This window comes from Lissotriton helveticus, chromosome 2_1, assembly GCF_964261635.1.
Source record: "Lissotriton helveticus chromosome 2_1, aLisHel1.1, whole genome shotgun sequence".
In the NCBI taxonomy this organism is placed as follows: Eukaryota; Metazoa; Chordata; class Amphibia; order Caudata; family Salamandridae; genus Lissotriton; species Lissotriton helveticus.
In genome coordinates, this window is record NC_136059.1 from 1,975,419,611 (window position 1) to 1,975,447,593 (window position 27,983).

General features: G+C 45.6%; 1 protein-coding gene across 3 annotated transcripts in view; it reads left to right on the top strand.

The window, feature by feature from the left end:
* FHIP1A (FHF complex subunit HOOK interacting protein 1A) overlaps positions 1-27,983 on the top strand; it is a 512,772-nt gene that overhangs the window by 480,005 nt on the left and 4,784 nt on the right. Inside the window, exon 13 of one of the 3 annotated variants that reach the window (XM_078676920.1) lies at positions 8,843-8,860. The exons of the other annotated variants lie outside the window; for them this stretch is intronic. Coding sequence (XP_078533046.1) covers positions 8,843-8,860 — 18 coding nt within the window. The remainder of the gene's footprint in view (positions 1-8,842; positions 8,861-27,983) is intronic. 3 annotated transcript variants of the gene reach the window in all.

Consider the following 27,983-nt stretch of genomic DNA (forward strand, 5'->3'; position numbering starts at 1 on the left):
TCGAAAACCAACAGAAGTGAACAATGTTTTGCACTTTTCTAGTGCTCACCCCAATTCCTTGAAACAACATTTACCAGTCTCACAACTAATGCAGATTAAAAGAATAACTTCCGACGAATATACTTGTGCCCAAGAAATTGATACACAGCTGATGCAGTTTAAGGACAGACGTTATCCCTTACAAACTCGTAAAGCCGAGGAGATCATTGCTGTGAAAAACAGGGGTCAGTTACTGAAACCCAGTGGTTAAAAAAAAACAAAAAAGAGAAGTATTTGTATTGAAATACTCCACTCAAGCCTCGCAAATAAAGAGAATCATAAGGAAACACTGGGAGATCATTGATCAGGAACCAGATTTTACTAACATCTTCAGGGATCAACCCTTATTCGCTCATAATCGACCTAGAAATTTACGTGAACTACTTAAACCTAAATTTGCAGAAACTACAAAAGCTTATAAAGGTAGGGGCAAGTGTTACAATTGTGGTCAATGCAGTAATGTTATGGTGGGAGATCCATTCATGCATCCTCACACAGGGAAACCGATAAAATTGCAACACACATTCAATTGTAACTCTGAAGGAGATATATAGGCAGTAAAATGTCCCTGTGGGTTAGTGTATAAAGGGAGAACTAGCAGAAAAATAAAAACAAGGATAATTGAGCACAAGAGTAGGATTCGTAACCACAGCACCACTTCATCACTAGCTGTACATTGGGAACAGACTCACCATATAATACCCCAGTTACGCTTCACTGTTCTAGAACAAATCAGAACAGGTTCAGGGACAGACATGAATATATCTTTATCCAGAAGAGAAACATATTGGATTAAAAAACTAGGAACAGTCATTCCAGGGGGGCTTAGTGACCATTATGAAATGGCGTGTTTTTTGTAATACATATTTTTGTAATACATATCGATTGTATAACTACACTTCTGCATTTGTTCTTTATCTATTGTAAGGAATTTGCACTCTTCTTCAAAACTCTTCTCATCTGTCGTTTTCTTCTTAAAACCGTGTTATTTTGCTATGGATATTACATTTTGTAACTCTAAACCCCTACACAAAGGACAGATCTCACAAATAGCATGTACATTGGATACTCCTGGTTATATCCCTGGTTATCATCACCACATTTTAACCAGATAATCACAAGGGCGTCATTTTTGATCCATTGGTTGTCAGGTGATACATTTTTGACACTATCAGGAACCTTTGTTTAATCGACAGGGCAACAATGTTATGTCTATAAAGTTTTATTGAAGTTTCTTTTTCCATGTTCGCCGTCGTGTTATCACGTAACACGCGTTAAAAACAAAACGGTCTCTTTAAATGGACCCGGAAACTTTGGCACATGCGTATTACCACTGCAGTTGGGCGACCGAGGTTGGCGGTGGCGGTTTGTTTATTAAGGTGAGAACTCGGTCACGATTTTATTCAAACTTGCGTGTATGCATATACATGTAGTAGGAAGGTAAATTAAAACAGCATCTCTTTTGATGTTTTTATATCATTCAGTCGCATGGAAGTGTTCGGCTACGGCTTCAGTCATAATATCTGGTGAAGTGGCAACATCCTTTCTTTGTAAGTCGGTTGTGTTGTGTCTAAGTTACAGTATCCTTTTATACACCGCAATTATTTATAATGTCAGTTAATACATTGTTTACCCATAGGAGTTTCCTGACTCGACGTGTGTTGATTTATTCTTTCCGCTTTTCGTCTCAAGTACGGGTAAGACAGCCTGCCTTCGAGCACATGTCATGTCGGCATTGCTACACTGAAGAGGAGCCCTCTGCTGCCTGCTGCCGCGAGAAATATCAGAAGTCGCAGCCCCTGACAAATCACTCGGAGCTGCTGCCTGCTGCCGAGAGAAGCCTCCGACCCCGACGGCGCGATACTGCGGACCCCCTGCTGCCACTGATACCCTGGGAGCAGTCGTGCAAAGGTGGATGCTTCACTGGCAAGAAATGAATAGAAATCGCACTTTGATCACTCTGGCTAGACCTCTAGAAGCCTGCAAATCGTTACTGCTAACATCAGCACAACTACTGAACAGTAATCACATACAGGCACAAAGACTCTACAGCAGTACTTAAACGTAGCCTCGCACGCACATCAAAGGACCAGCAGTCTTTAAACACTGCAGCTGTACCCTTTTGGCTAGACCTTGATATATTCTTCACTTTGCTGACAACATCCTCGTGTTTGCTCAACAAAATCTACAAAAAGGTATTTATCTACCCCAATCGACTATTCACACTTTCTAGAAAAAGCCTCCTTTGTACAAAATGGCGGGGGCCATAAAACTGTAGCAATAAATTCCCCCAACCTGTACCGCCTGTACCGCCGTTACTCACGAGGCTCCTCAGTTTAACTCCCCCACACAAGTCCACCAAAATAGAGATAAGACTCCCTCCCAGCAAGCCAGAGCTGGGCTTGCTCAAATAGAAACTGAAATAGCCCTCCCTTGGTCTTAAAGCAACAACAATTGACAGAGGACTATCGGTTGCATCTCCCCTATTTGGCGGCCATTTTAGACTGATATTTTTCTTTCTTCGGCGGCGATCATGGACTAGTCACTCACTTCTTGCCCAGACCCTAAGCACTGACTTTTCTTCTTATCAACTACCGCACACCTACATAGCTCTGTATCTAAACACTGTAATTAAGTATCCGCCTTTTGTTGCAGTACTGTATTTTTATTTTTATTTTTCTATTTTTGTATTTCTATTTTATTATACACATTTGTTGTACTTCTATTTGTATTCTGTGCACTGCTGTGCCCTATATTCACGTCACTTTATCTTCACCTGTAATTTACCGATTACTACCTCATAGATGTGTGATTAAGTATCTGCCTCTTATCGCAGTACTGCACTCCTACCTGTACTTTGTAGAATTTTTGTACCCTGGACCCATGTCACTTTATCTTCACCTGTAATTCATCGATTATTACCTCACATATGTGTGATTAAGTATCTGCCTCTTATCGCAGTATTATACTCCTACCTGTACTTTGTAGAATTTTTGTACCCTGCACCTATGTCACTTTTTCTCCACAGGTAATGCACCGATCGTTCCCTCATATTTCTTTTTGATGCTCACTAGTGTCACTTATGACCCAAACAGCCTCTGTCTGCACCTATACTCTGTTAGTATTATACTAGTATTTGTATTTATATTGTATATGTATCGTCGTGTGATTAAGTGACCGCCCTATATTGCAGTTTTATACCTCTACTAGTATTCTATACACTCTGCGTAAACTGCACCCATTTCACTTTTCCCTCACCGGTTCTGCACCAATCGCTACCTCATGCTGCACCTGCACCTATCTCACCTTTTTCCCTATCATTCACTGTTCGCTACCTCATTTATTTGGTTCTTCGATGTCAGCTACTTCACGATGTTGCACTGATTATTTCTACCTCATTCACTTCGTTTAGTCATGTAAGCTGCACCCAGCCACTTTCTACACCTATACTACACCGCTGCTACCTCTTACATTCTGATGTGTAAATTGGATTCCACCTAACCTGTTCTACCTCTCATATTTTGTACATGGTGTAAGCTGACTGCTACCTCGCATATAGGATACATTATGTAAGCTGCACCTTCGCACTGTTTGTTCCTGGTTGCACTGACTTCTACCTCTTATACTTTTGGTCACTCATTAGTGTCACTCCTTTGCCCTGTAACCAACGGCTGACAGTTTTTACTGTCGTCCTATCTCCTACACCCAACATCACAGCCTCTCTAAAATGGAGCTCAACGGCAAGCACTCTTTTAGAATTAACTACGCTTCCACCCTCACCAAAAAAGCCACTAAACGTTTTAAACATAACTTCTTGAGGTCGCACCCTGAAACACCCTTTGCCGACACCTACTTCTCACCGGGCAATGGAGCCCTGAATACTGATATCATCTTCCACACCTCACGCAGAGCCCAATGGAGAAAAGCGTTCCTAACCCTACTCACTGTCTCCACCACCAGGAAAACAACTCATGGCCTAACTCTCTCTATCACACCTTCCCACCTCTTCCCTGGCAGGACTACCATTACTATCTACAATAACGGGATTGTCCTAATTCAATCCACGGACAAGAACCTGGAACTACTAGACAACCTGTTCCCCAAGTTCAAAGAGCACCTCTCCAAGCTGCGGGCCCCCACCAAGAACTCCTCCAGCACTATCACCCCTGACGTCGCAGCCCCCACCTACAACACCTCTACCCCCAGCACCCCAGTAAATGGCCCACCTGCTGTTAACGCCCCACACTCCCCAAGGACTGTCACAAATGTCGCCACCTCTTATACTAGCCGCCCCTCTAACATGACCCCTTTTACCCCCACTCATACCCCCATCCCTCTCCCCCCTGACATAACAACCCCCACCCACAATACGCCACCATCTGAACACACCACCGCTCGGAGTTTATCCACCCCCCTCCCATTCCCCCCACGGCAGACCCCTCTCCCTCCCCAGCTCCCTCCCCACTCTCACCCACGACACTCTCCCACCTGACACAACAACTCTCACCCACAACACGCCACCATCTGATCACACCACCATTCGGAGTTTATCCACCCCCCACTCCCATCCCCCCCACGGCAGACACCTCTCCCTCCCCAGCTCCCTCCCCACTCCCACCCACGACACTCTCACCCTCCCAACAAAACATACAGAACATACCGCCTCCCCTACCTTAGGATCCCCCTCTCTCCCACCTCCTATTCTCAGCCCTCACTACCCTCCTGTCTCCCCCACTGTCTTCAGCCTTCACTCACTCTTCTACTCACCAGCACCGCCTCCCACTGACAGCATTACTTATGCCTCCCACCCACCGCCTTCACCGCCTACTTCACCCACACCCCCCGCCCACAAACACGCCCACTCTTTGAATGCCATCCCACTCATTAGCACCGCAGAATGTTCCGACAACGCTAGTATATCCCCCCCTCGATACCCTGCCCGCCTCCAGCTCACTACTCAACCAGTCACCAATCGCTCTCACCACCAACCCATCCCCAATACACCTCCTGACCTGACTTTATCCACCCTCCAACAAGTCAAAGAGGATATTCTACAAATCAAAAAAGATGTACACGCAATCAAAGACCTTCTCTCCTCACAGCCCAGTCTACCTCCCACCATCCCTCTACCATACAAACGACGCACCCTCCCTACATACCCTCGCCTCCAACGACACCCGCGCTGGCCGACTATCCCCGTTCGCAATAACTCCCACCGCCCCTTCGCGTCCCCAACCCACTGTCGGACCGCGACCTATGCTCTCTCCTACGCTCTTATGGCCCAGGTCCGGTAAAACACATACCCAACACACACATCCCCATACCCACAATTCTTACAAACCCTCTGAGGCTCCCAACACTCAACAGCAGAGGTTCCGTCCCTAACAACCTCAGAAAAGTTCCACTCACTCTAGAAAGCTCGACCACCCTTCTCTCTCCCAAACTCAAATGCATCCTACTCAATTGCAGATCGGCCCAGAGACACTCCTCCGACATCGCTGATCTCGTCTCAGCTATGGATCTGGACCTAGCCATTCTAACGGAAACGTGGCTTACTGAAGCCTCTACCCCGATTATGGACATACTAGTCCCCCCCAATTATCACATCATTAGGCTGGACAGGTCCCCTGGCAAGACGGGCGGGGGAATTGCATGCATTTTTAGGAGCAACCTCTCCGTTACTAAAGTCAACTCCCCCTCCCTTTCCTCCTGTGAACTCCTCTGCCTCGATATCACCAGCGAGGGCAAACAAGTGTGTGCTTTACATCTCATCTATCACCCGCCTGGTGACAATCTCATATTCACCCAACAACTCATGGACATGATAACTTCCAATGCCGGTCGGCAGACCACCCAAGTCTACCTGGGTGACTTCAATCTCCACTGGAACGATCAGAAACACACAGTGGTGAATAGTCTCAAAACTTTCCTTAATGCGCTTGACCTCACCCAAATATGCGATAGACCAACACACGACAAAGGCTCGATACTCGATCTCATCATTGCCAAAGAGAACTCTACACAACTGGAGGCGATCCAACCCTGCTACTGGTCAGATCACCACATTATCACCTTCTTTATCAATGAAAAAGTTAAACCTAATCCGGCTCAACCAATCAAATCCAAAACATGGAAAAGGGACATGAAGAATCTTAACCCCTCTACCCTGCCTCCCCACATCGGCAATCTCCTCCTTCCACCTTCAGGTGCCTCGGATGTTCAATCACTGACCGACCACTACCTTGACTCTATGAATACAATAGTCAATGAAGTCGCCCCACTGCAACTGAAGAGAGTCTCCACCAAAATTTCTAACCCCTGGTATGACGATAGACTCAATGACGACAGGCGTACTATGCGAATGGCAGAGCGCACCTGGAGATCAGACCCTTCAGCACTGCACCTCAAAAGGCTTAAGAACAAGAGAAATGCCTACTTCAGGAAAATAAAGCGCACAAAGTCGGACTTCTTTAGCCGCCAGTTGGACCAAGCAAAAAACAGGCCAAGAAAACTGTTCGAACTAATCAAGACCCAAACAAAGACACAACCCTTACAATCAAACAGCACAACAAGCGACACCCCACACTGTGAAGCCTTCTCTGCTTTCTTTAAGCTAAAGTCTGACAACATAAGAAATGACCTCATCATGGATGTAAGTCGATTCCCCAACCACACCAGAATATCTAACAATCAACCTAAAAACAAGGCATCCTGGCTGTACTTCGATACCTACTCGGAAGAAGCAATACACAAACTGCTCTGCACCGTGAAGCCCTCTAATCACCTCACAGACCCTCTACCGGCTAATGCTGTAAAATACTTCATCCCCTTGCTCCTCCCTCTCTGGACCAAAATAATCAACAGCTCCCTACAACAAGGCCTCATTCCAGACTCCCTCAAGGTGGGGCAAGTCACGCCTATACTCAAGAAACCTACAGCTGATCCGTCTGACCTAAATAATTACCGACCCATCACCAATATCCCCACCCTGGCCAAACTGCTGGAGAAATGTGTCCAACTCCAACTAACAAAACACATTGATCAATTTGACCTCCTCAACCCTCATCAATCAGGCTTCCGAGCGAAACATAGCACGGAAACAGCTATGACACACATAATTGATGACGCCCTCCAAATTCTTGATCGCAATGAGTCCTGCCTCCTCATCCTTCTTGACCTCTCTTCAGCATTTGACACGGTCAAACATGAGAACTTGCTGGAGCTGCTAAGCACTAGAATGGGTCTATCGGGAACTGTTCTCAAATGGTTTTCGTCCTTCCTTCACAACCAGTCTCAGAAGTTCAAGATTGACAATGTGCTATCTACACCTGTGCCTGCAGATCTAGGTGTCCCACAAGGATCCTCCCTCTCCCCCACACTGTTCAACCTCGTCATGGAACCGCTCGCCACCTTGCTCCAAGCTTCCAATGTCCAATTCCATATGTACGCCGACGACACACAACTTTACCTAAAGCTACAATCCCCGGAAGATATCAAACATCTGAACTCCACACTTATTAAAACTCAATCATGGCTGGCCGATAATCACCTCAAACTAAATGCGCTGAAAACTGAGTTCCTACTCATCTCACCCCCGGCGAAAATTCCCACCACCCAAACCTGGCTCAATAACCTAACAGCACTCAATGTCCAACCTACCATCGTGGATTCGGCAAAATCCCTAGGCATCACACTCGACGCCAAGCTCAACATGCAGCAGCACGTTCGCAAAGCCACAAAAGGAGCTAATTTCCAAATCAACACACTGAGGAAAATTAAACCTTTCCTCCCTGCCGAAGACTTCCAAACTGCTGTACAAGCTTTAGTCATCCCTCGAATAGACTACGGAATTGTGGCCCTCAGCGGACTCCCACTATCCACAACAGCACCCTTAAGAGCCTCACTGAACGCTGCCGCGAGACTCATTACTGGCTCAAGAAAACACTTGCATATATCCCCAGATTTAAAGTCTCTAAAATGGCTGCCTTTTGAAGCCAGAATACAGCTAAAAATTGCTGTTATGACACACGCAGCCTTGCACCACAAGGCACCCAACTACCTCGCTCAAAAGTTGTCTATATCAGGAGGTTCGAGATCCAATAGAAGTACAAAAAATCTACTCCTGAAACCTCGTAGATTCCGGAAAGAGAATACATATAAGCGCTCCTTCTCAGGAATGGCACCCAGGATCTGGAATGCGCTCCCTCCTGAAACCAGGCTTATCTCCTCCACCGCACTCTTCAAGAAAGAGGTGAAAACCATCCTTCTGGCCAAGATCTCCTGATCCTTATAGGTGCTGGATCAGAGACTCTGCATTGCTCTGTATCACTGTTCACCTTGTCCTTTGGCACTATACTTCTACTTGATGGGGGACACTCTTACGCTACTCTCTTAATACCGACCAATATATGTTACACTTTGGTTTACTGATTCACTCTCCCGATGCCCCCACTCAGTGTTCTCTATACACTAAGACATTGGTATAAGCCATCCACACACCCAAGGTGTACCTGAACACCTCTGTAGTGGGATCAATGACTGGTGCCGTCTTATATAACTTGTTTACCTGTTTGTATATTGATATGTTTTATGGATGTTATTATTATCCTACCATGTCAGTGACTATTATATTGCTTCCATTATCTCTGTTCATTCCTACTGCCCCTACCCTGTCTTTGTGAAGCGCTCTGATATCTGTAAGGATCTTGTTCGCGCTATATAAAACTTTGAATAAATAAATAAAATAAATAAATGTCACTACAATGATAATGAGGTTTATTGACAGACACTTTTTCATTTACAGAAATGATATCGCGCTTGGGTAAGCATTTTTTCCAACAATGGCTAATACATTTTTTATCACAATTATTGGGCCATAAGGACTCCATTAAGGCACCTTATCATTGATGGACCTCTGGTGATTACTTGGCAGGTTACACTAAGGCCTACACGGTTTATTCACATATCGTTTCATGCAGCACTTCTGTTTTGTTCACTGTTACGTTGGGTGTGATCTTTTCTCCTCTTCGGGATCTTATGCCTGTTTCAATAGCAGCGCATTTTTCTTAAGTCAAATCTTTCACTTTCGTACTTCAACACAGCAGGTTGGGTTCACCTTTTTTCCTCTTCAGGATCACATGTCTTTTTTTAAATAGCAGCACATTTCTTAAGCTCCATTTTTCTATTTTTCTATTTCGTTATTTAAGAGTGCGAATTCCAGTTGCATCAATATGTAACCAAAACATAATTGTGTTGTAGATCGCTGTGGAGGAGTGCAATACTGTTCTAATCCTTATCGCAAGGACTCTATATTTATCCCCTGACGAAGGGTTCAGCCAAGAACCCGAAATGCATTGGGATTGTTACTGTTTGTAAAATTATATGCATGTATTTAGATTGGTATAGAACTTTATCATATGTATAATTTTGATGTTGAAAGCAAAATTTGAAATCAGAGTAGATTTCATTGTTATAGATATCGATATGTTGATGAAATTGTTTTGAAATATAAAAACAATATGCACAGGTACAATTTGTGATACATTTTTGTTTATCAATTATGGCACTCATCATGGGAAATTAAATAAGACATTGATTGTCCAAAAGCTGTGCTCTATCTAGGCTGTGGTGTTCCTACAGCCCTCGTGTGTATTCTGCAACAGTCCATGCCATGCAGGTACTGGTGGCTATTTCATAGGCACAGCTGTGAGAACACCAAAGAACTGTCCGCCAGACAGGAGAAAACGAATCTAGCTGGTGGTTCAAAAATGGGTTTGGCATTGTGGCAGTGGGGCGGTCCTGCTCCCTCACTGCCAAACTCATAATAGGCCTAAGTGTTTTCTTAACTGTTTTATTACCTCTTTCTATACTTGCTTTAAATTTACATTTTTCCTGACTATGTAGGTGAGAGTTTATAGGTATATTAAGCATATTATTAGAGGCTCACATTTACTCAGGAACTAGAGTTCCATCCTTGAAGTGCATACATAAAACTGGCGAAGTGTTACCCTTGCCTAATTGTGTACTGCTGTTAGCTGTATGAAGGGTGACCCAATGCACGTGTCAGCCAAATATGGTTTTAGATCTTTACTTCTACTTCAATGACTTCTTCACATGCCCGGCTCTAGGATGGTGCGACTAGGGCCACCGCAAAGGGCGGTGACTTCAGAAGGCGCCGTGTTTTCATGTATATTATGATTTTAAAAGCTCCTGCTTTCCTGGTCTCCGTCAATTTTCAGCAATCAATAACAATGCCAAGATAAGTCTAGTGATTAAAGGACCAGTTGGAGAGAGATCAGAGTTTTGTCTAGTGGCAGTTATGACTCGTCTAAAGTAGCGCAGATGGTTAATATGCCTGCTGCAAAGCACCTGTATCATGCAGATCGCAAAGTGCCAAAAATGTAGCTAGTTCAGTGGGTTACTGCTTTTGTCAGATACATCCTTTTGTTACTTGCAGTTTATAGGTTAAAATCCTAATATAGAACAGTAACCTATTAACTTTAATCAAGAGCGGCATGCAAACTGCAAGGTATAGATTAGAGAGTTATGATTTTTTCCCCCAGTCTTTCTCTATCTGAATATTGTAAAAAGGGTTTATCTGAGTAGAAATCAATTAATATTAGTAAAGACAACCCCCAACTACGGTGTTATGTTTTAAATTCAGAGTTTGTGCTTATACAGACCAAGCACTATTAAACTATATTGTCCACCAGTATGGCTGCCCTGTGGATCCTACACATTGTAGTCTTCTGCCTTATCTAACATTTCCTATGCGCCAGGAAACTGCTTGGTAACAGAGCGCTTTACAAATCCTTTCAACTTTCATGCACTGATTTACACATGTATGATTCCTTGCCTCTGTGTAATGTGTGTAACGTAAAGTCCTCTGACACTACACTGGTAAGAGTAGCACTATAAAACAAATGAGATGCATGTGAGAAAGAGTGGTTATGGAGACTTAAGGGCTCTGTTGAATGGTGGTAGTGAGGGAATCCGTGGAGAAGGTGGTCATGAGGGGGCGCCGACAAACATTGTCACACGAGGCGCCATCAATGCTAAAGCCGGCCCTGCTTCTTTGTACATTTGCTTCCCGAAGTTTACTTCGTCCTACCTTTGCCTCATTCAGGTATCTGTAACATTAAACTGACCATGATGTTGTTCGATTTGGCTGTCCTACTTTCACTTTTTTCTCTACACTTAAGCCTAAACAGTTTCCTTAATCTTATTTTTAATTTGTTGCATGCCATTAATACTAACCCAATCCGAGTTAAATTATTTTTAATATAGTAAAGTAATAACTCTAAACATACTCTATTAATCATTGTCATTCAATTAAAACTGTAACTTCCAGATTGTAATTCTAATACTAACCATAATGTTACTTTAATTCAAATAATTTAAAAATAACTTTTATAGTATTGCATTAGTGCTCACTCTAATTATAATTTTACGTAGATTACAATAAATTGTTCTACATCTTCGTCTTAAGCATTTTGTTGTATGAAATACGTTATCTTATTCGGATTCAGTTATCTTAATGCTACGCCTAACGATACACTTGTTATTGATTTATTTTAAATTAAAATAAATTAAATATAATGATAATAATGAATGCCATTACTCTTACTCTAATTGCTTTTAGTGAAGTGTTTGTGTAACTGAGTAAATATATGTAAAGAAGTAATTGCAGGAAAATAAATGTCAGATAGGGTAAAGGGGCAGGGTCAAAGTCACATATGGCACATAATGCTTCGGTGATTTAGCCACATGCTCAGTGTCATATATTTACTTCACTCAAAACCAGTGGCGGCTGCTCCTGGGAAGCAGTAGTGGGGTAGGGAGGAGGAGAGAGGATTAAAAGAAAATAAAAAAAGATCACTTACCTGCCAGCTGGTTGGTTGGCTGGCCGCCGCCTCTCCTCCGTCCTCTTCCTTCTGTGGAAGCAGGAAGCACCCAGGCTCCCCCTAAGCCAAACACAACGCTGCATTGCAGCGTTGTGATTGGACTGAGCGCTGTGGTTAGGTGCTCAGACAGGGACTGGGAGCCTGGGCATGTTTTCCACCCAGTACAATACAGCCGGTGGAGAAAATGCAAAGTGTGCTGACTGTTTGGCCTGCCAACGACAGCCAGAAAAACAGTCATGCGCACTTAGAGAGTGCCACCACTACTCCCCTCTGCTCTGCTTAGCCCGCCCCATAAAACTGCCTCAGCGCGGAAAAAGAAAATGATAATAACATTGCGTTATCATTTTATTTTTCCTGTTTTGCAGTGCTCAAAGGCAGTGGGGCAACGCTCTTCCGCAGCCGCCCTTGCTCAAAACCATTAAATTAATTTCCGCGGCACCAGTGAGCAGTTGGTTCAAGTTGGATATTCACTTTTTGGCAATGTAGGTGAGATCAAAAATCTATGAACAATCGTTCCATGATCTAATTTGACAGCAGTTTCCTTGCCAACCTTTAAATACCTTGAGGCCTACCCAATATGCACATCATGCTTTTTTGTGATGCTTGGTACTTTACTCAGATGCTTCATTGACTCTGTGAACCCCACATTCAAGCGTTGGTGATTGTCTTGCTGCCTTTGATAGAGCCTAATGAATTGCTTTGTTCAGTTCAGTTCAACTTTATTTCGGCTAATATAGCCATAAAAGCAGGAAGTACTGAACTGAACTGAACTGAATTGCTTTGTTTGATTGTATTTTAGGTGTTTAAACAGCACCACCTACTTTCAGTGGCAGTTTTTGGACACTTTGACATACGGTTTGAGGTAGTAGAAGTATGGGTGCAGGGTTTCTGCAGCACCCCCAAAATAAATATGCTGGAGCTCAGAAGGTAAATATGCCAATAAAGATGCCATCACATTTCGTTTTTATCACCTTTTCTGTACGTTTAATGGCGGAGGTCAATTGTCAGGCTATACCTTCTAACAAATTGCTGCCTATTCTTTTAACACAGAGATTGGTGTTTACTTTTCTCTCTCTGACTGCAAGTTAGAGGATATTTTTAAAGTAAACTATCTGACAATCTTGCTGGGATACAGGGAGTGTGAAAGGAAAGGCTGTAAAATGTCTCTTTTTTTAATATAGCAAACGAAAATATCTTTAAATGAACTCTACAAATATTAAAAAATATATCAGCTGTAAGAAAGCACATAGGAAGCATTTTTCTGTAATTCTGAAAGAAACAAAGCTTTTAATAGCATCAAAACAAATGTGGACGCTTCACTTGGTGATATGCAAATGGTAAATATTTTATGATACCTTAGTTCTGCACATTATGGTTTGTGCATTATATGGTTTTTAATCAGTAAAACTGCATGTTATTGCGGAGTTTGCGACCATTTCAATGCGAACCACACTATATTTTTGTAATATATTTGCAAAAGTGTTCTCCAAAATGCACCACTGGCTACAAACCACACATTTACCACTTTCCTGCTGAATGAGTGTACCTCATTTGCTGCACTTGTTCTTTGTGAAACTCTTGGATGTTTCACAGTCCCTATGACTTCAGTGGTGCAACATAGACGGCATCACCTCCACCAGCACCAGTGCTAAAAATATAAAATCGAAAGACGGTGCATGTATTTAAATGCAAACTAAATACAGCTCTTCTACTATAAAATCCAGAAGCTCGGCTCCTCAAGCCAGCTTTAGCATATGCGTTCTTGGTCTAAACCAGAAAGAGACAAAGGTGTTACTATCTCATTGATTATTTGGAACATCTGAACTGAGATATTGACATACATCGATAGCATGGAGGCCTGTGCATGCCACACTAACAGTTTCAGAGATAAAAAAAATACATCCTCCATCAACTAAAACTGATAACTTCCATTTTTGAGATAAGATTTTATGTTGCTATTTAAATGTCCAAAAATTGTGGTGTTATATGGTCAACCCAGGAATCCCCATCCAGCAATGATTGGCAAGATGTAGGGTGCCTGGTGGATGGAGCTGCAACAAAAGCAAGAGGCTTCACTGGATGACACAGATAGCAATTTGAGCTATTTGTGTACAAGAGAAATAACTTCGCTTGAAAACCTCTTGTCTAGTTTTTTGGTGTCAAATCTGAAATAGTTAATGCTTCTTCATAAGTTAATGCCTAATTGGCAATAACCATTTTATTCAGATTTTCTTTTCTAAAAATATCATAAATGTCAGCATTATGCAGTGGTAAGATGGAGGCACGGAGTTCCTTTGATGATCAATTACTATAGTTTCATAGTATGGCTCATAATAGAAGCAGTTGTGGTGCTGGAGATAGAGTCAATGCAGATGTTGTGTGGCAAGGTTACAGCTGCTCACTCCCCAGGCTGTGAGATCTTGCCCGCGTTAAAATACTTGTTGGGCGGTCAAAGTTGAGTGGGTGAAAAGCAAGTTTGTCCCAAAAGACTGACACCTGTATTCTCTGCTCACACCCCTTGAGTAGTAAATATTTGAGCCACTAAACCTTCTATTTTTTGTTATTGGTAGCCAAGTCACCGAATAGCCATCGCCTATCAGAGATAATGCTTGTGTTGTTAATGGGCTAGATACCCCACCTGTTTTCTGTGTCTAACCCTGGACTGATGAGAGGTTATCCGGATAGAAAAAAAGAGGGATAGGTACAGAAGTGCTTGTAAATATATATAGAATGATAACAGTTTAGAAATAATAAACACTGTAAAAGATAAAAGTGCATATCTCTAATAGAAGCGTGCTACCAACAGTAGATCTGTTGGTAGCAACTGTTAGCTGCCTCACTGCTCTCACATAAGCACTCTTGCTGCAATGTCAAGTTACTGTATAGTTATCAGTACCACTGACAGTTAAACATCTGAACACATCTCACTGTGAGCATTGGGAAATAACTACAAGGGAGCGTATCTACTGAAGCAAATAATTAATGATGTCTGCTTCTCAAGGGAACACACAGACAGTGACTATTTAGCACAGGTCACTTGCTATCAGCACCACCTCAGTGCTGTCTTTTTTGTTCTTAACTCAGCTGTTCATGCTGAAAGCAAGAATTGTCATGTGATTGAACTAAATAAGGGGAGATTGTAAGAATTAAGATTCCAAACATTAAACTTAAAACTAAAGGAAGCAGAAAACCACACACTTTGTAAACCTTCATGGGCGGCTGTGTCTTGTATGCATGTTCAATCCACCATCCACAGCAATCATGTTGACTTGCGCAATAGCGACACGTTACCAGTTCTTGAACTCCGACCTCTCATTCCTAACCCTATCCCACAGATTCTTGCAAACTAGAAAGAACTTGCTCCTCAACTATGACAAGTTAAAATTCAGAAATCATTGACCCTGACAAAAATATTGAATTCACAATTTAACCAAATACCCTGCGCCCTTCTCAGTGCCACAATCTCCATGCAAACAATGCTATTATAACCACAACCTCATCCAAAGCAAGAACCTTAACTACCTCATTCCCATAGAAGAATGGCAGTCACCAGACACTGAATGCATTATCGCATGGGGACCCTATAAATAATTAACAGTTAGAGAATAGGTAAAACTACACTAAATTGTAGGATATATAGCAGTCATCTTTAGTTTTCACCTAAAACTTACAAAGAACTTGGGAACTCTGTAATATTCATTTTCATTGAAACACCCATAAAATTGTTCAAAATCTGGGGATATAACAAGTCCTAAGCAGTGGCGCTTGAGAGCTTCTCCTCCTCCTTCAAGTTCCCCTGAGTACATTTTTCTGGGTTTTTGATTTTTGCCTCGGCACGCGTGACAATTAAGCGTGAATGTTGAATGCATCCTATGACATGGACTCTCTCGTCTTGAAGGGCATACCACGTCTATGACTACTGTCAGCTCACTGGACTGTAGAAGACTGAAAGTGGTAACAGCAACAGCTTCTAGTGGCCGTACAGACCTGTTTACCTGTTCAAGAGAATCGCCCATTTGACTCTCCCGTATTTTAATTGGTCTCTCATTCCCTTACAGCCCCATCATTGACTTCATCCATGTGGGACATGGGTGGCAGATATGTGTGCAGTTTATACAAGTCCAATAAGATGTGTGAAGAGCGGGTGTGCTGCATCAGATTGGGACGCAGCGATACAAAAGGGGATGATGGATGGAGCGTTTGAGCAAATCAAACACTCACCCCCAGTCAACTGATCTGGGTTTAATCCATCACCATTCTTTAGCCCACTCAGCCACCCCATTTCAGACATGGCCATATGCAAATCAGACTGACCCTGTGCCTCATGGGAACAGTCCAGCCCGAACTGCCAAGCCATGTCTTCCATGGACCGGAAACAAGCATCCTGGGACCGGTTTCGGATTCATAATCCTCATCAGCCAGGCTATCTTGAATACAGTGGCCAAGTGAGCAAGGGACTCACGTCTGAGCATACCCTGCCACACTTAGGGCGAACAAAGCGATACAAAAGGGGATGATGGATGGAGCGTTTGAGCAAATCAAACACTCACCCCCAGTCAACTGATCTGGGTTTAATCCATCACCATTCTTTAGCCCACTCAGCCACCCCATTTCAGACATGGCCATATGCAAATCAGTCTGACCCTGTGCCTCATGGGAACAGTCCAGCCCGAACTGCCAAGCCATGTCTTCCACGGACCGGAAACAAGCATCCTGGGACCGGTTTCGGATTCATAATCCTCATCAGCCAGGCTATCTTGAATCCAGTGGCCAAGTAAGCAAGGGACTCACGTCTGAGCATACCCTGCCACACATAGGGCGAACAAAGCGATACAAAAGGGGATGATGGATGGAGCGTTTGAGCAAATCAAACACTCACCCCCAGTCAACTGATCTAGGTTTAATCCATCACCATTCATCAGATTGGGAAACCTAGGAATCCATTTTGATTTCCTGAGTCAGAGTGGTACTTCAGATGGAGGTTAGAGAGAAACTCAGATGTCAATGTGCATTGCAGTGTTTTTTCCCAGCAATGAGGTCCTGTGTACTGGACCAGACTTTAGGATATGACAGATGAGAGATAGAGCATTCTATTCTTTTGAGGTGTAGTAAAATCCCTTGCCTCATTGCTCCCTTGAAGTGTTACCCCAATGTGTGAAGTGATAGTTAACTAAGGAACACTCCCTCTTTTGTGCCTTTGATTTGGTTCTCCCCTACCAGAAGACTACAATTCTACCCCATCTTCCTGTTGATATTACAAGAAAAAGATCATGGATGTAACAGCATGGGATAAATATGCAAAAGGCAGAAATTGCTTGAAACCTGTCCCTGAGCTGAACCTCTGGAATACACAAGCTTTGCCTGCAATCGTGGTAGAAGTATAGCGGGATAAAAGGTCAACCAGGTTGCAAAGATTTCTCTACCAAAACTATTGGGTCTCACAGAAGTGGATACTAAGAAACTCTTCTGTGTGCCAGGATTGGATTTGTTAACCTGGAAATAATTCTATAAATACCAGGACAAGAACTGACGTGGTGGCAAGTAGCCGAGGAGAGATGCAGGAAGTACTCTGGCATGAGGAAAATGCTACCTAGAAATGGAAAACTGTGGGGAGATGAGGCAGAAAAACTGAATCGGCCCTCTGCAGCCCAGGGAAGGATCTGCACTACCAGAAGTGTGGTCAAGGCCAAGTCCGATCCTGGTGCATCTTGGGTATATTTAGAATCCAGAGTGCTGTGATGGCAGACACTCAAAAAAAGCTGCAATGGCATCTTCAGTCTTCTCTGTAAAACATGTAGTGCCCTGTGACATCTTGGTGTTAGAAATTAGTGTTCACAGGTGGCGGTCACAGAAGTTATTTATTTTATTTATTTATAAAGTTTTATATAGCGCGAACTTGACCCAAGAGGGTGTCAGAGCGTTTTACATTTAGGATTGTTACAATAAAAGTTACATCAGTTACAAGAGCATATAAAGGTATAGTACACAAAAATAATGTTGCAAGAATTCGAAGGAGGAAGGGAAGGAAGGAGTCATTAGCGGGCAGAAGAGGAAGAACTGTGCCCAATGTCTGGGTAGGTGACGGTCAGGGGGAAACCAGGGCCCATCTACTCAATAGCTGTCTGGCAACTCCATCGGACATCAGGCATGTTACTCAGGTCTCAGCGATCAGGGGAACCAGTTTTGAGTTTAGTTGATTTGATAAGTTTATATAGCGCTGGCTAGACCCGGAGGTATTATCAGTTAACGTAACGTAGTAAGGTACAATAAACAAACAACGAGGTTGAGGGGATTCGTAGGAGAGGAGGGGACCATAGCAGGGAGACGAGGAAGAACTGTGCCCAATGTCCGCCTGGGTAGGTGACGGTCGAGGGGGAAACCAGGGCCAATCTCCTCATTAGCTGTCTAGCAGCTCCACCGGGCATCAGACATGTTGCTCAGGCCTCAGCATTCAGGATTAAAATAGCTTAGACCCGAAGGTATCAAAGCTTTTGACATGATATCCTTATTGTTCCAAGATTACATCAGTTATAGGTTACAACGGTTGCAGGGAGGGCATATAGAGATCTTTGAGGACGAGGTCAGAGGAAATGTAGAGGGGTAAGGGGTGGGGTAACAGGGTAGAGGGAGATACGAGAGAAAGACGAAGGGAAAAATCAGTCCAAAGTATATCCCTCTTACTTTTCAATAATGACAAATTAGCCACGACAAAAATGATGACAGGTCTTGAGGGGCAGTTGGTTGAAAGGTAGGTGGGTGTAAACGGGTTATGAGATTTATGTAGCGCCGGCTTGACCCGAAGGTATCAGAGCGCTGTACATGATGTTCCAAAAACATTACAAAATTGGCATCAATTAAAAAATTACATCAGTTACTAATAAAACATTTAGAGAGAATAGATGAATCGCAAAATCATTGTCATAATGGGAGATCCGAGTGGGGGGGATGGTGGGAGAGCAACCCTAGCCTCGCTGGTCTGAAGCTCGCAGAGCCGGTCCATGTAGTCTGGTGTGGTTGAAGGGCTTCTCTCTTTGCTGCAATCCTGTGGAGGGAGAAGGGGGTGGGTTGGAGGGGCTTCTCTCTTTGATGCAGTCCTGTGGAGAGAGTAAGGGGTAGGTGGAGGCCAATTTGGTAGTGGTCAATTGCAGGTTGGTCCGCCATATAAACCCCTTCAACACTCATGACGAGCTCAGCTCGTCATGAGTTACGGCGCTCATACGCTGATGACGAGCTGAGCTCGTCATGTAACGCGGCTTTTAGAAAAACGCAGCGCACAGCGGGAAAACGCTTAGCGCGCATGCGGTTAAGGACCGGCATCTGAAGGCAGGACTGAGGTTGGAGAGGTGAAAGGGCTTGATAGGATTAGGCAAGGAGGATAATTATGGATTGTACATGGGCCCCACTCTATGTGCGAAGAGCTTTCGATTTTAATTACAAGGGCCGCCATCTTGGGGTCAGGCACATTCCTGCACAGAGTCACCCGGTGTAAATCTCCCGCTCTAACGGTCTTTGGACCTCCTGTGTCTGTGTTATTGTGCCCTTATTATTATGACCACACTGCCTTATTTATACATGATTTGTGCCCTGTTGTTTTCGTCGAGGGCACGTAGAGAGGACGGGGGGGAGGGGCACCAACTCCTCGATGAGGCATATCTTCAGGCTCCCGCCGGGGGTTTGATTTCGAACTGGCCGGCCGGGTTTCCCCTCTCGACACTCCCGCCCCGCACTCACCGCCTCTCCTGTTGCCGGCGTGGTGTCCGCTGGATTCCATTTGCTTTCCTTTGCAGTGGGTGTTGGCGGTTACTCCGTGCTGGCGCTCTGGGTCTCTTGAGCACTGCCGTACGCGCCGTGGGACTGAAGTGGAGAGAGACCCCGTCTCAAGATGGCAGTCAGCAAAGTCCTCTCGAAGCAGTCACCAAAGAGCCATGCCAGCCCCAGATCTCACCGTCAGTTGTGCTCTGGCCTCGCTGAGCTCCGTTACGCCTCTCTGAACCGCAACAAGAGCGGAGGTCCTCTCATCATCAAATGTCAGGTAGTAGCTTTTTCCCAGTTTATATGTCCCTCTATCCACGGGCTTTACGATTGAGTGATCCGGACATAGCGAGGGGGATTTTAATGTTGAACTTATAGGCATCCGTAGCAAGGATGTGGAGAGGCCATGTCGACGCAACTCCTGCACGGCTCGCTCTTGCAGGTTGGCTGATGAGCTCCGATGCGGCCGAGCCAAGCGTCGTGGGCCCGTCGATGGTTGCCCGGACCCCCGCAAGTAATGGCTGAGCTCGTCTCTACGAAGGCCTTCTGTTATACCGGAATCAACGCTCTGGTGTTACTGGTGCCCTTCCCGTCTAGCGGAGGCCAGCGTCCACAGGCTGAAGGTGCAGTCTGAGTCTCGCAGCTCTCCAGGCGCCAACATGGCTAGGTGACTGGCCGGGACGTCGGGGCTCAGATCTCCTTGATGCAAGGTCGGAGATAGGCGAATTCAAGGCTTCAGGTGATCAGCCTGCGTTCCGGTTTCGAAAAAGCTGTTCTAGATGGGGCAACAGCGCGTCAGAGAGCCACTTAAGAACTGAGGGCCAGATGTACGACCATTTCATTTAGTGTCTCGCAATTTGCGACTCAGTGCGAGTCGCAAATTGCAAGGCGGCAAATGAAATGTGTAACAGTGTTATTACACTGTTTTGCGATTCCCAATGGGGTCGCAAATTGCGGGGCTCATTAATAATAATGAGCCTCTCGCAATATGCGAGCCCATTTGGAATGCCAGCCCTTCCAGGGATGGGGGCCGGCCGCACTCAGCAGACCACCATGTCTGGGACTGCTTTCTAATAAAGCAGCTTTTTTATAAAAATGCTGCCTGTAAAGGAAAACGGGATGCATTTTAGAAAAAAAAATGAAACGTTTTATTTGATTTTTTAAGGACAGGCAGTGGTTCCTGGGATCACTGCCTGCCCCTAAAAAATACATTTTAGAAACAGTCACAAAGTGGAAGGGGTCCCGTGGGTAGTCCTTCCAAATTGCAACTTCATTACCACCCTCTTGAAAAGGGTGGTAATTTGCAAGTGTTTTGCGACCGTAATTGCGGTCACAAAACATTCACCATAGCATTGCGGACGCAAATAGGAAAGGAACACCCCTTCCTAATTGCGATTTACAATTCCTAAATAGTTAGTTGCAAATGAATTGCGACTCGCTATTTAGGAATTGTACATGGCCAACAGTGATTTTGCATGCGCAAACGGGTTCACGAACCCGTTTGCCCATGCAAAATCATGTTGGTCATCTGGCCCTAAGATTACCCACCATAGTTGGCAGGGACTGCAGTCTTTTGTTGGGCTTAAAACTGTGACCGGAGGTGGGCTTTTCGCTTGTATGGGCGGCAGATTTGTCTTAGAGCCCGATGAGGATTTGCCTGATCACGACAAGACCAAACAAACGACTGTCCCCTTCTTCTGTAGGTGTTCCCACTGCCCACTTACTTGCAAACAAAGACGTGAACAGTGGAGATAACACAGGGTTATGAGCCAGAGCATAAGCAATGACCCTCCACGCCCCCAACTCTAGAGGCAGCAGCAAGATCCCCAGCCTGCAGGATTTGGAGAGGCTGAACTGAAGAAAAGTACAACGTGAGGGAAAAAGACATTGCAGAGGGAACCTTTGGAAATAACATGCTAGTGCTTCATTTGTAAAACTGTATGTGCAGGGTGAAAGATATTTCTCAGAAGGCCATCACAGCTCACCCAATCCACATCCTGCCAGCTCTGCCAAATGCTAGTTCTAGCACTACCTATTAACCATCACACATACATGCGTGACCAGTCTGGACTATTTAAGGCCATCACACATTTTAAGCATGGCCTAGACATGTTAGTTTCATATATTTTTTCCAAAGTACATGGAACTGTAAACACTGTACTGATCTTTAAAGAAAAAGGCAGATAATGCCACCATTTGGTAGACTATTATAAATAATGTATAGAAATAAATGTCAGTGCCGAACACCAGCACAAATTAGGTACTGTTGCACACTCTAGCAAACCACATAAACAAGCAAGGTATCAGGTAGGAAATGAAAAGGGGGTAGCCAGAATAATATCAACCTTTTTTCAGCCTGCAGGGGAAATGTGTCTCTACTTGCTCTAAGAAAATCTTTAACTTGTCCAGAGGATCAGACTGGAACTGGTATTAACTATTTCACACTTATTATAAGTAATAGGATCGTTACCAGTGCATCCCATACTGAAGCCCTGTAAGCTTTATAACAGTATTGCTTTGTTTGATAAAAGTAATTACTTTTATTGTATGTTAAAGCACTGTCTACGCAATGAATGGCTGGCCATTTTGATATGTTTCACTGAATTCTGAACTTCATCTTCACACTACCTGCCTGAGTAGGGGGCTGAAGGGTTGTGCTTGGTGCTCAGTTTTGGACTTGGTAGTAAAGTAAAGCCCTAGGACTCCAGTGTTAAAATGCTGTAATTGTTACAGTTTGAGACCAGTAACTCCTCTTTGCCCTGGGACTCCTTCAACAGTTCCCCAAATTTATTTTTCACAGTCTCCATATATTCTTAGTCACCTTATTAATTAAATAAATACAAATGAGACAACCACGTCATAAAAATAGTTGCACTAAGGGACTTCAGTCTTTGGACTAACTCCACAACTCCTTGTTACATTTTTACTATAGGCCTTTGCCGGCACCTCCATATACAGCAGAGCAGAGAGTTGAATAAATAACAATTGTTGGACCTGGCCCTCCCTGCAGGGTCATCTCCGAACATTTTGCCTTTTTACCCATCACTTTTTGATGAATTCGCTTTTGTTGGGGATAGGAGTCTGTGCACTTTACAACTGCAAACCAGTGTTAAAGTGCTTGGCCTAGCTCCTCCAAACATGGTCAAATTGGCTTATACCCTATTGGCATATTTAATTTACTTTTCAGTCCGTTGTGGAAGGGTATACTGTATACCCAGGGCCTGTAAATTAAATGCTAGAATTAGGCCTGCAGCACTTATTGTGCCACCCAATTAAGAAGCACCTTCAAACATGTCCCAGGTCTGTCACTGCAGCCTGAATGCATTTATAAACTGCCATGTTGACTTGGGATTAAAATCACCTTGCCAATCATTAAACTGCCCTTTTACTACATGTAAGCCAACCCTCATGTAGGCCCTAGGTAGCCCACAGTGCAGGGTGCCATGTAATTAAAAAGTTGGACATGTACTTTTAAATTTTACATTTCCTGGTAGTGAAAAACTCCTAAATACTTTTTTAACTTCTGTAAGGCCTACCCCTCCCATAGGAAAACATTGGAGATTGCTTATTACTTTTAATAAGATGTAATTTCCAATTGGGAGCAGGTAGGTACATCGTGTTTGGTGTCTTTGGAATTGTGGTGAAAAACCCTAATTAATGGTAAAGTCAGGTTTTTGATCATAATTTTACATTTTTCATTTTTAGAAAGTTGCCACTTTACTCTCCTTATCCCTTTTGTGCCTGTAGCCTGTCTTGGGTCTCATGACTGGGTGTAACTGACAGACGTTTTGAATTCCTCCCAGACACTCACACAATAAAGGCATTAGATGTGCCTTAGTGGTCTATCTGCTGGTAATGTTGTGGGTGGAGGGGGCGGAGCTGAGCACAGCCCCACTTGGAATAGCCTGTGCTCTGCCTTCACACAAAGGGTCTATCGACCCCCCATTGTGACCTCAGCCAGCTTGGTTTGAGGGCAGGGGAGACAGGAAATTCCATGCACTTTAAAGCCAATGTCTAGAAGTTGCCCACCTTCCAGAAGTAGGGCACTAGGGTATAAAAAGGGGACCTCAGACACTAACTCTTTAGTGCACTTCTGGACTTGTGGATACTCTGCTAGGAAGAAGGACTGCTGTGCTGCTGGAAGGATTACCTCTGCTGGACTGCTGTTCTGAAGGACTGCTGCCTTGCTGGATTGCTGACACATTGTCCTGCTGCTCAGCTGCTTTCTGCATGGGTACAAAGACTGGATCTTCATCTGTCCCAGGACCTCCAGAGTGACTCAGAAGGACTAGTTTGCTGGCCTCTTGTTGAGCGCCACAGGGACACAAAAGACTTTGTCCATCTTTAATCTACACCTGAAACCAGCCTGAATGACTCCTGTCACTCTAAGTGGTGCCCCTCCAGTCCTGGACCCTTGGAAGTGGTGGTAAAGGAGCTGTAGCGTCACTAGGGTTGGTGTCACCCGGTGCAGGTAACTCATGGTGTCACCCCCTCACGACTTACCGCATGGACCACCTCTGTCGGAAATGTACGGCGCTAGGTACTGTCTTACTCCCTCTAGCTCCCTCTCTCTGTCTAGCTCCCTCTAGCTCCCTCTCTCTCTGTCTTGCTCCCTCTAGCTCCCTCTCTCTGTTTTACTCTTACTCCCTCTAGCTCCCTCTCTCTGTCTAGCTCCCTCTAGCTCCCTCTCTCTCTGTCTTGCTCCCTCTAGCTCCCTCTCTCTGTTTTACTCCCTCTAGCTCCCTCTGGTTCCCTCTCTCTCTGTCTTACTCCCTCTAGCTCCCTCTCTCTCTGTCTTACTCCCTCTAGCTCCCTCTCCCTCTGTCTTACTTCCTCTAGCTCCCTCTCTTTGTCTTGCTCCCTCTAGCTCCCTCTCTTACTCCTTCTAGCTCCCTCTCTCTCTGTCTTACTCCCTCTAGCTCCCTCTCTCTGCCTTACTCCCTCTAGCTCCTGCTCTCTCTCTCTTACTCCCTCTAGCTCCCACTCTCTCTCTTACTCCCTCTAGCTCCCTCTCTCTGTCTTACTCCCTCTAGCTCCCTCTCTCTGTCTAGCTCCCTCTAGCTCCCTCTCTCTATGTCTAGCTCCCTCTAGCTCCCTCTCTCTGTTTTACTCCATCTAGCTCCCTCTCTCTCTCTGTCGTGCTCCCTCTAGCTCCCTCTCCCTCTAGCTTCCTCTCTCTCTGTCTTACTCCCTCTAGCCCCCTCTCTCTTACTCCCTCTAGCTCCCTCTCTCTCTCTTACTCCCTCTAGCTCCCTCTCTCTGTCTAGCTCCCTCTCCCTCTGTCTTTCTCCCTCTGGCCCCCTCTGTCTCCCTCTCTCTGTCTTACTCCCTCTAGCTCCCTCTCTCTGTCTTACTCCCTCTAGCTTCCTCTCTCTCTGTCTTACTCCCTCTAGCTCCCTCTCTCTGTCTAGCTCCCTCTAGCTCCCTCTCTCTTTCTCTCTCTCTCTTACTCCCTCTAGCTCCCTCTCTCTGTCTAGCTCCCTCTCCCTCTGGCCCCCTCTGTCTCCCTCTCTCTGTCTTACTCCCTCTAGCTCCCTCTCTCTGTCTTACTCCCTCTAGCCCCCTCTCCCTCTGTCTTACTCCCTCTAGCTCCCTCTCTCTCTCTGTCTTGCTCCCTCTAGCTCCCTCTCCCTCTAGCTTCCTCTCTCTCTGTCTTACTCCCTCTAGCCCCCTCTCTCTTACTCCCTCTAGCTCCCTCTCTCTCTCTTACTCCCTCTAGCCCCCTCTCTCTCTGTCTTACTCCCTCTAGCTCTCTCTCTCTGTGTCTTACTCCCTCTAGCTCCCTCTCACTCTGTCTTGCTCCCTCTAGCTCCCTCTCTCTCTCTTACTCCCTCTAGCTCCCTCTCTCTGTCTAGCTCCCTCTCCCTCTGCCTTGCTCCCTCTGGCCCCCTCTGCCTCCCTCTCTCTGTCTTACTCCCTCTAGCTCCCTCTCTCTGTCTTACTCCCTCTAGCTCCCTCTCTCTCTGTCTTACTCCCTCTAGCTCCCTCTCTCTGTCTAGCTCCCTCTAGCTCCCTCTCTCTTTCTCTCTCTCTCTTACTCCCTCTAGCTCCCTCTCTCTGTCTAGCTCCCTCTCCCTCTGTCTTGCTTCCTCTGGCCCCCTCTGTCTCCCTCTCTCTGTCTTACTCCCTCTAGCTCCCTCTCTCTGTCTTACTCCCTCTAGCTCCCTCTCCCTCTGTCTTACTCCCTCTAGCTCTCTCTCTCTGTGTCTTACTCCCTCTAGCTCCCTCTCTCTCTCTTACTCCCTCTAGCTCCCTCTCCCTCTGTCTTACTCCCTCTAGCTCCCCCTCTCTCTCTTACTCCCTCTAGCCCCCTCTCTCTCTGTCTTACTCCCTCTAGCTCTCTCTCTCTGTGTCTTACTCCCTCTGGCTCCCTCTCACTCTGTCTTGCTCCCTCTAGCTCCCTCTCTCTCTCTTACTCCCTCTAGCTCCCTCTCTCTGTCTAGCTCCGTCTCCCTCTGTCTTTCTCCCTCTGGCCCCCTCTGTCTCCCTCTCTCTGTCTTACTCCCTCTAGCTCCCTCGCTCTGTCTTACTCCCTCTAGCTCCCTCTCTCTCTGTCTTACTCCCTCTAGCTCCCTCTCTCTGTCTAGCTCCCTCTCTCTTTCTCTCTCTCTCTTACTCCCTCTAGCTCCCTCTCTCTGTCTAGCTCCCTCTCCCTCTGTCTTGCTCCCTCTGGCCCCCTCTGTCTCCCTCTCTCTGTCTTACTCCCTCTAGCTCCCTCTCTCTGTCTTACTCCCTCTAGCTCCCTCTCCCTCTGTCTTACTCCCTCTAGCTCTCTCTCTCTGTGTCTTACTCCCTCTAGCTCCCTCTCTCTCTCTTACTCCCTCTAGCTCCCTCTCCCTCTGTCTTACTCCCTCTAGCTCCCTCTCTCTGTCTTACTCCCTCTAGCTCCCTCTCTCTGTCTAGCTCCCTCTGGCTCCCTCTCTCTCTCTCTTACTCCCTCCAGCTCCCTCTCCTTTTGTCTTGCTCTCTCTAGCTCCCTCTCTCTCTATCTTAATCCCTCTAGCTCCCCTCTGTGTCTAGCTCCCTCTCTCCCTGTCTTTCTCACTCTAGCTCCCTCTCTCTCTGTCTTACTCCCTCTAGCCCCCTCTCTCTCTGTCTTACTCCCTCTAGCTCCCTCTCTCTTACTCCCTCTAGCTCCCTCTCTGTCTTGCTCCCTCTAGCTCCCTCTCTCTCTGTCTTGCTCCGTCTAGCTCCCTCTCTCTCTGCCTTACTCCCTCTGGCTCCCTCTCTCTCCGTCTTAGTCCCTCTAGCTCCCTCTCTCTGTCTTGCTCCCTCTAGCTCCCTCTCTCTCTCTCTTACTCCCTCTAGCTCCCTCTCTCTCTGTCTTACTCCCTCTAGCTCCCTCTCTCTCTATTTTACTCCCTCTAGCTCCCGCTCTCGCTGTCTTACTCCCTCTAGCTCCCTCTGTCTCCCTCTCTCTCTGTCTTACTCTCTCTAGCCCCCTCTCTCTCTGTCTTACTCCCTCTAGCTCCCTCTATGTCTAGCTCCCTCTAGCTCCCTCTAGCTCCCTCTCTCTTTGTCTTACTCCCTCTAGCTCTCTCTCTCTCTGTCTTACTCCCTCTAGCTCCCTCTGTCTCCCTCTCTCTCTGTCTTACTCCCTCTAGCTCTCTCTCTCTCTGTCTTACTCCCTCTAGCTCCCTCTCTCTCTGTCTTACTTCCTCTAGCTACCTCGGTCTCCCTCTCGCTGTCTTACTCCCTCTAGCTCCCTCTCTCTCTGTCTTTCTCACTCTAGCCCCCTCTCTCTCTGTCTAGCTCCCTCTAGCTCCCTCTCTCTTGCTCCCTCTAACTCCCTCTGTCTCCCTCTCTCTCTGTCTTACTCCATCTGTCTCCCTCTCTCTCTGTATTACTCCCTCTAGCTCCCTCTGTCTCCCTCTCTCGCTGTCTTACTCCCTCTGTCTCCCTCTCTCTCTGTATTACTCCCTCTAGCTGCCTCTGTCTCCCTCTCTCTCTTACTCCATCTGTCTTCCCTGGATTTGTATAAACAAGAGTTGGAGCAACAGGTGGCACTGTAGTGAAGAGCAAGCTGACATTTGGAACTGGTTCACTGGAAAACTGAAGACTGTGCAAGGTACGGAAAATAGGAAACCATGCACCCTCAGATGAGCTAGGCTGCTATAGAGTTGCCTTGTGAGCAAAGAAAATTGCAGCGAGACGCTGGCGAGTGTGAACAGCATGAGGAACAGGCTTGCACAGGGAGCGACAGTAAAGGTGAGAGCAGAGGCGAGGCTGCAGTGCAGATTCGTGTCACCCCACTGGTTGGTGTCACCCGGTGCGGGCCGCACCTCCCCG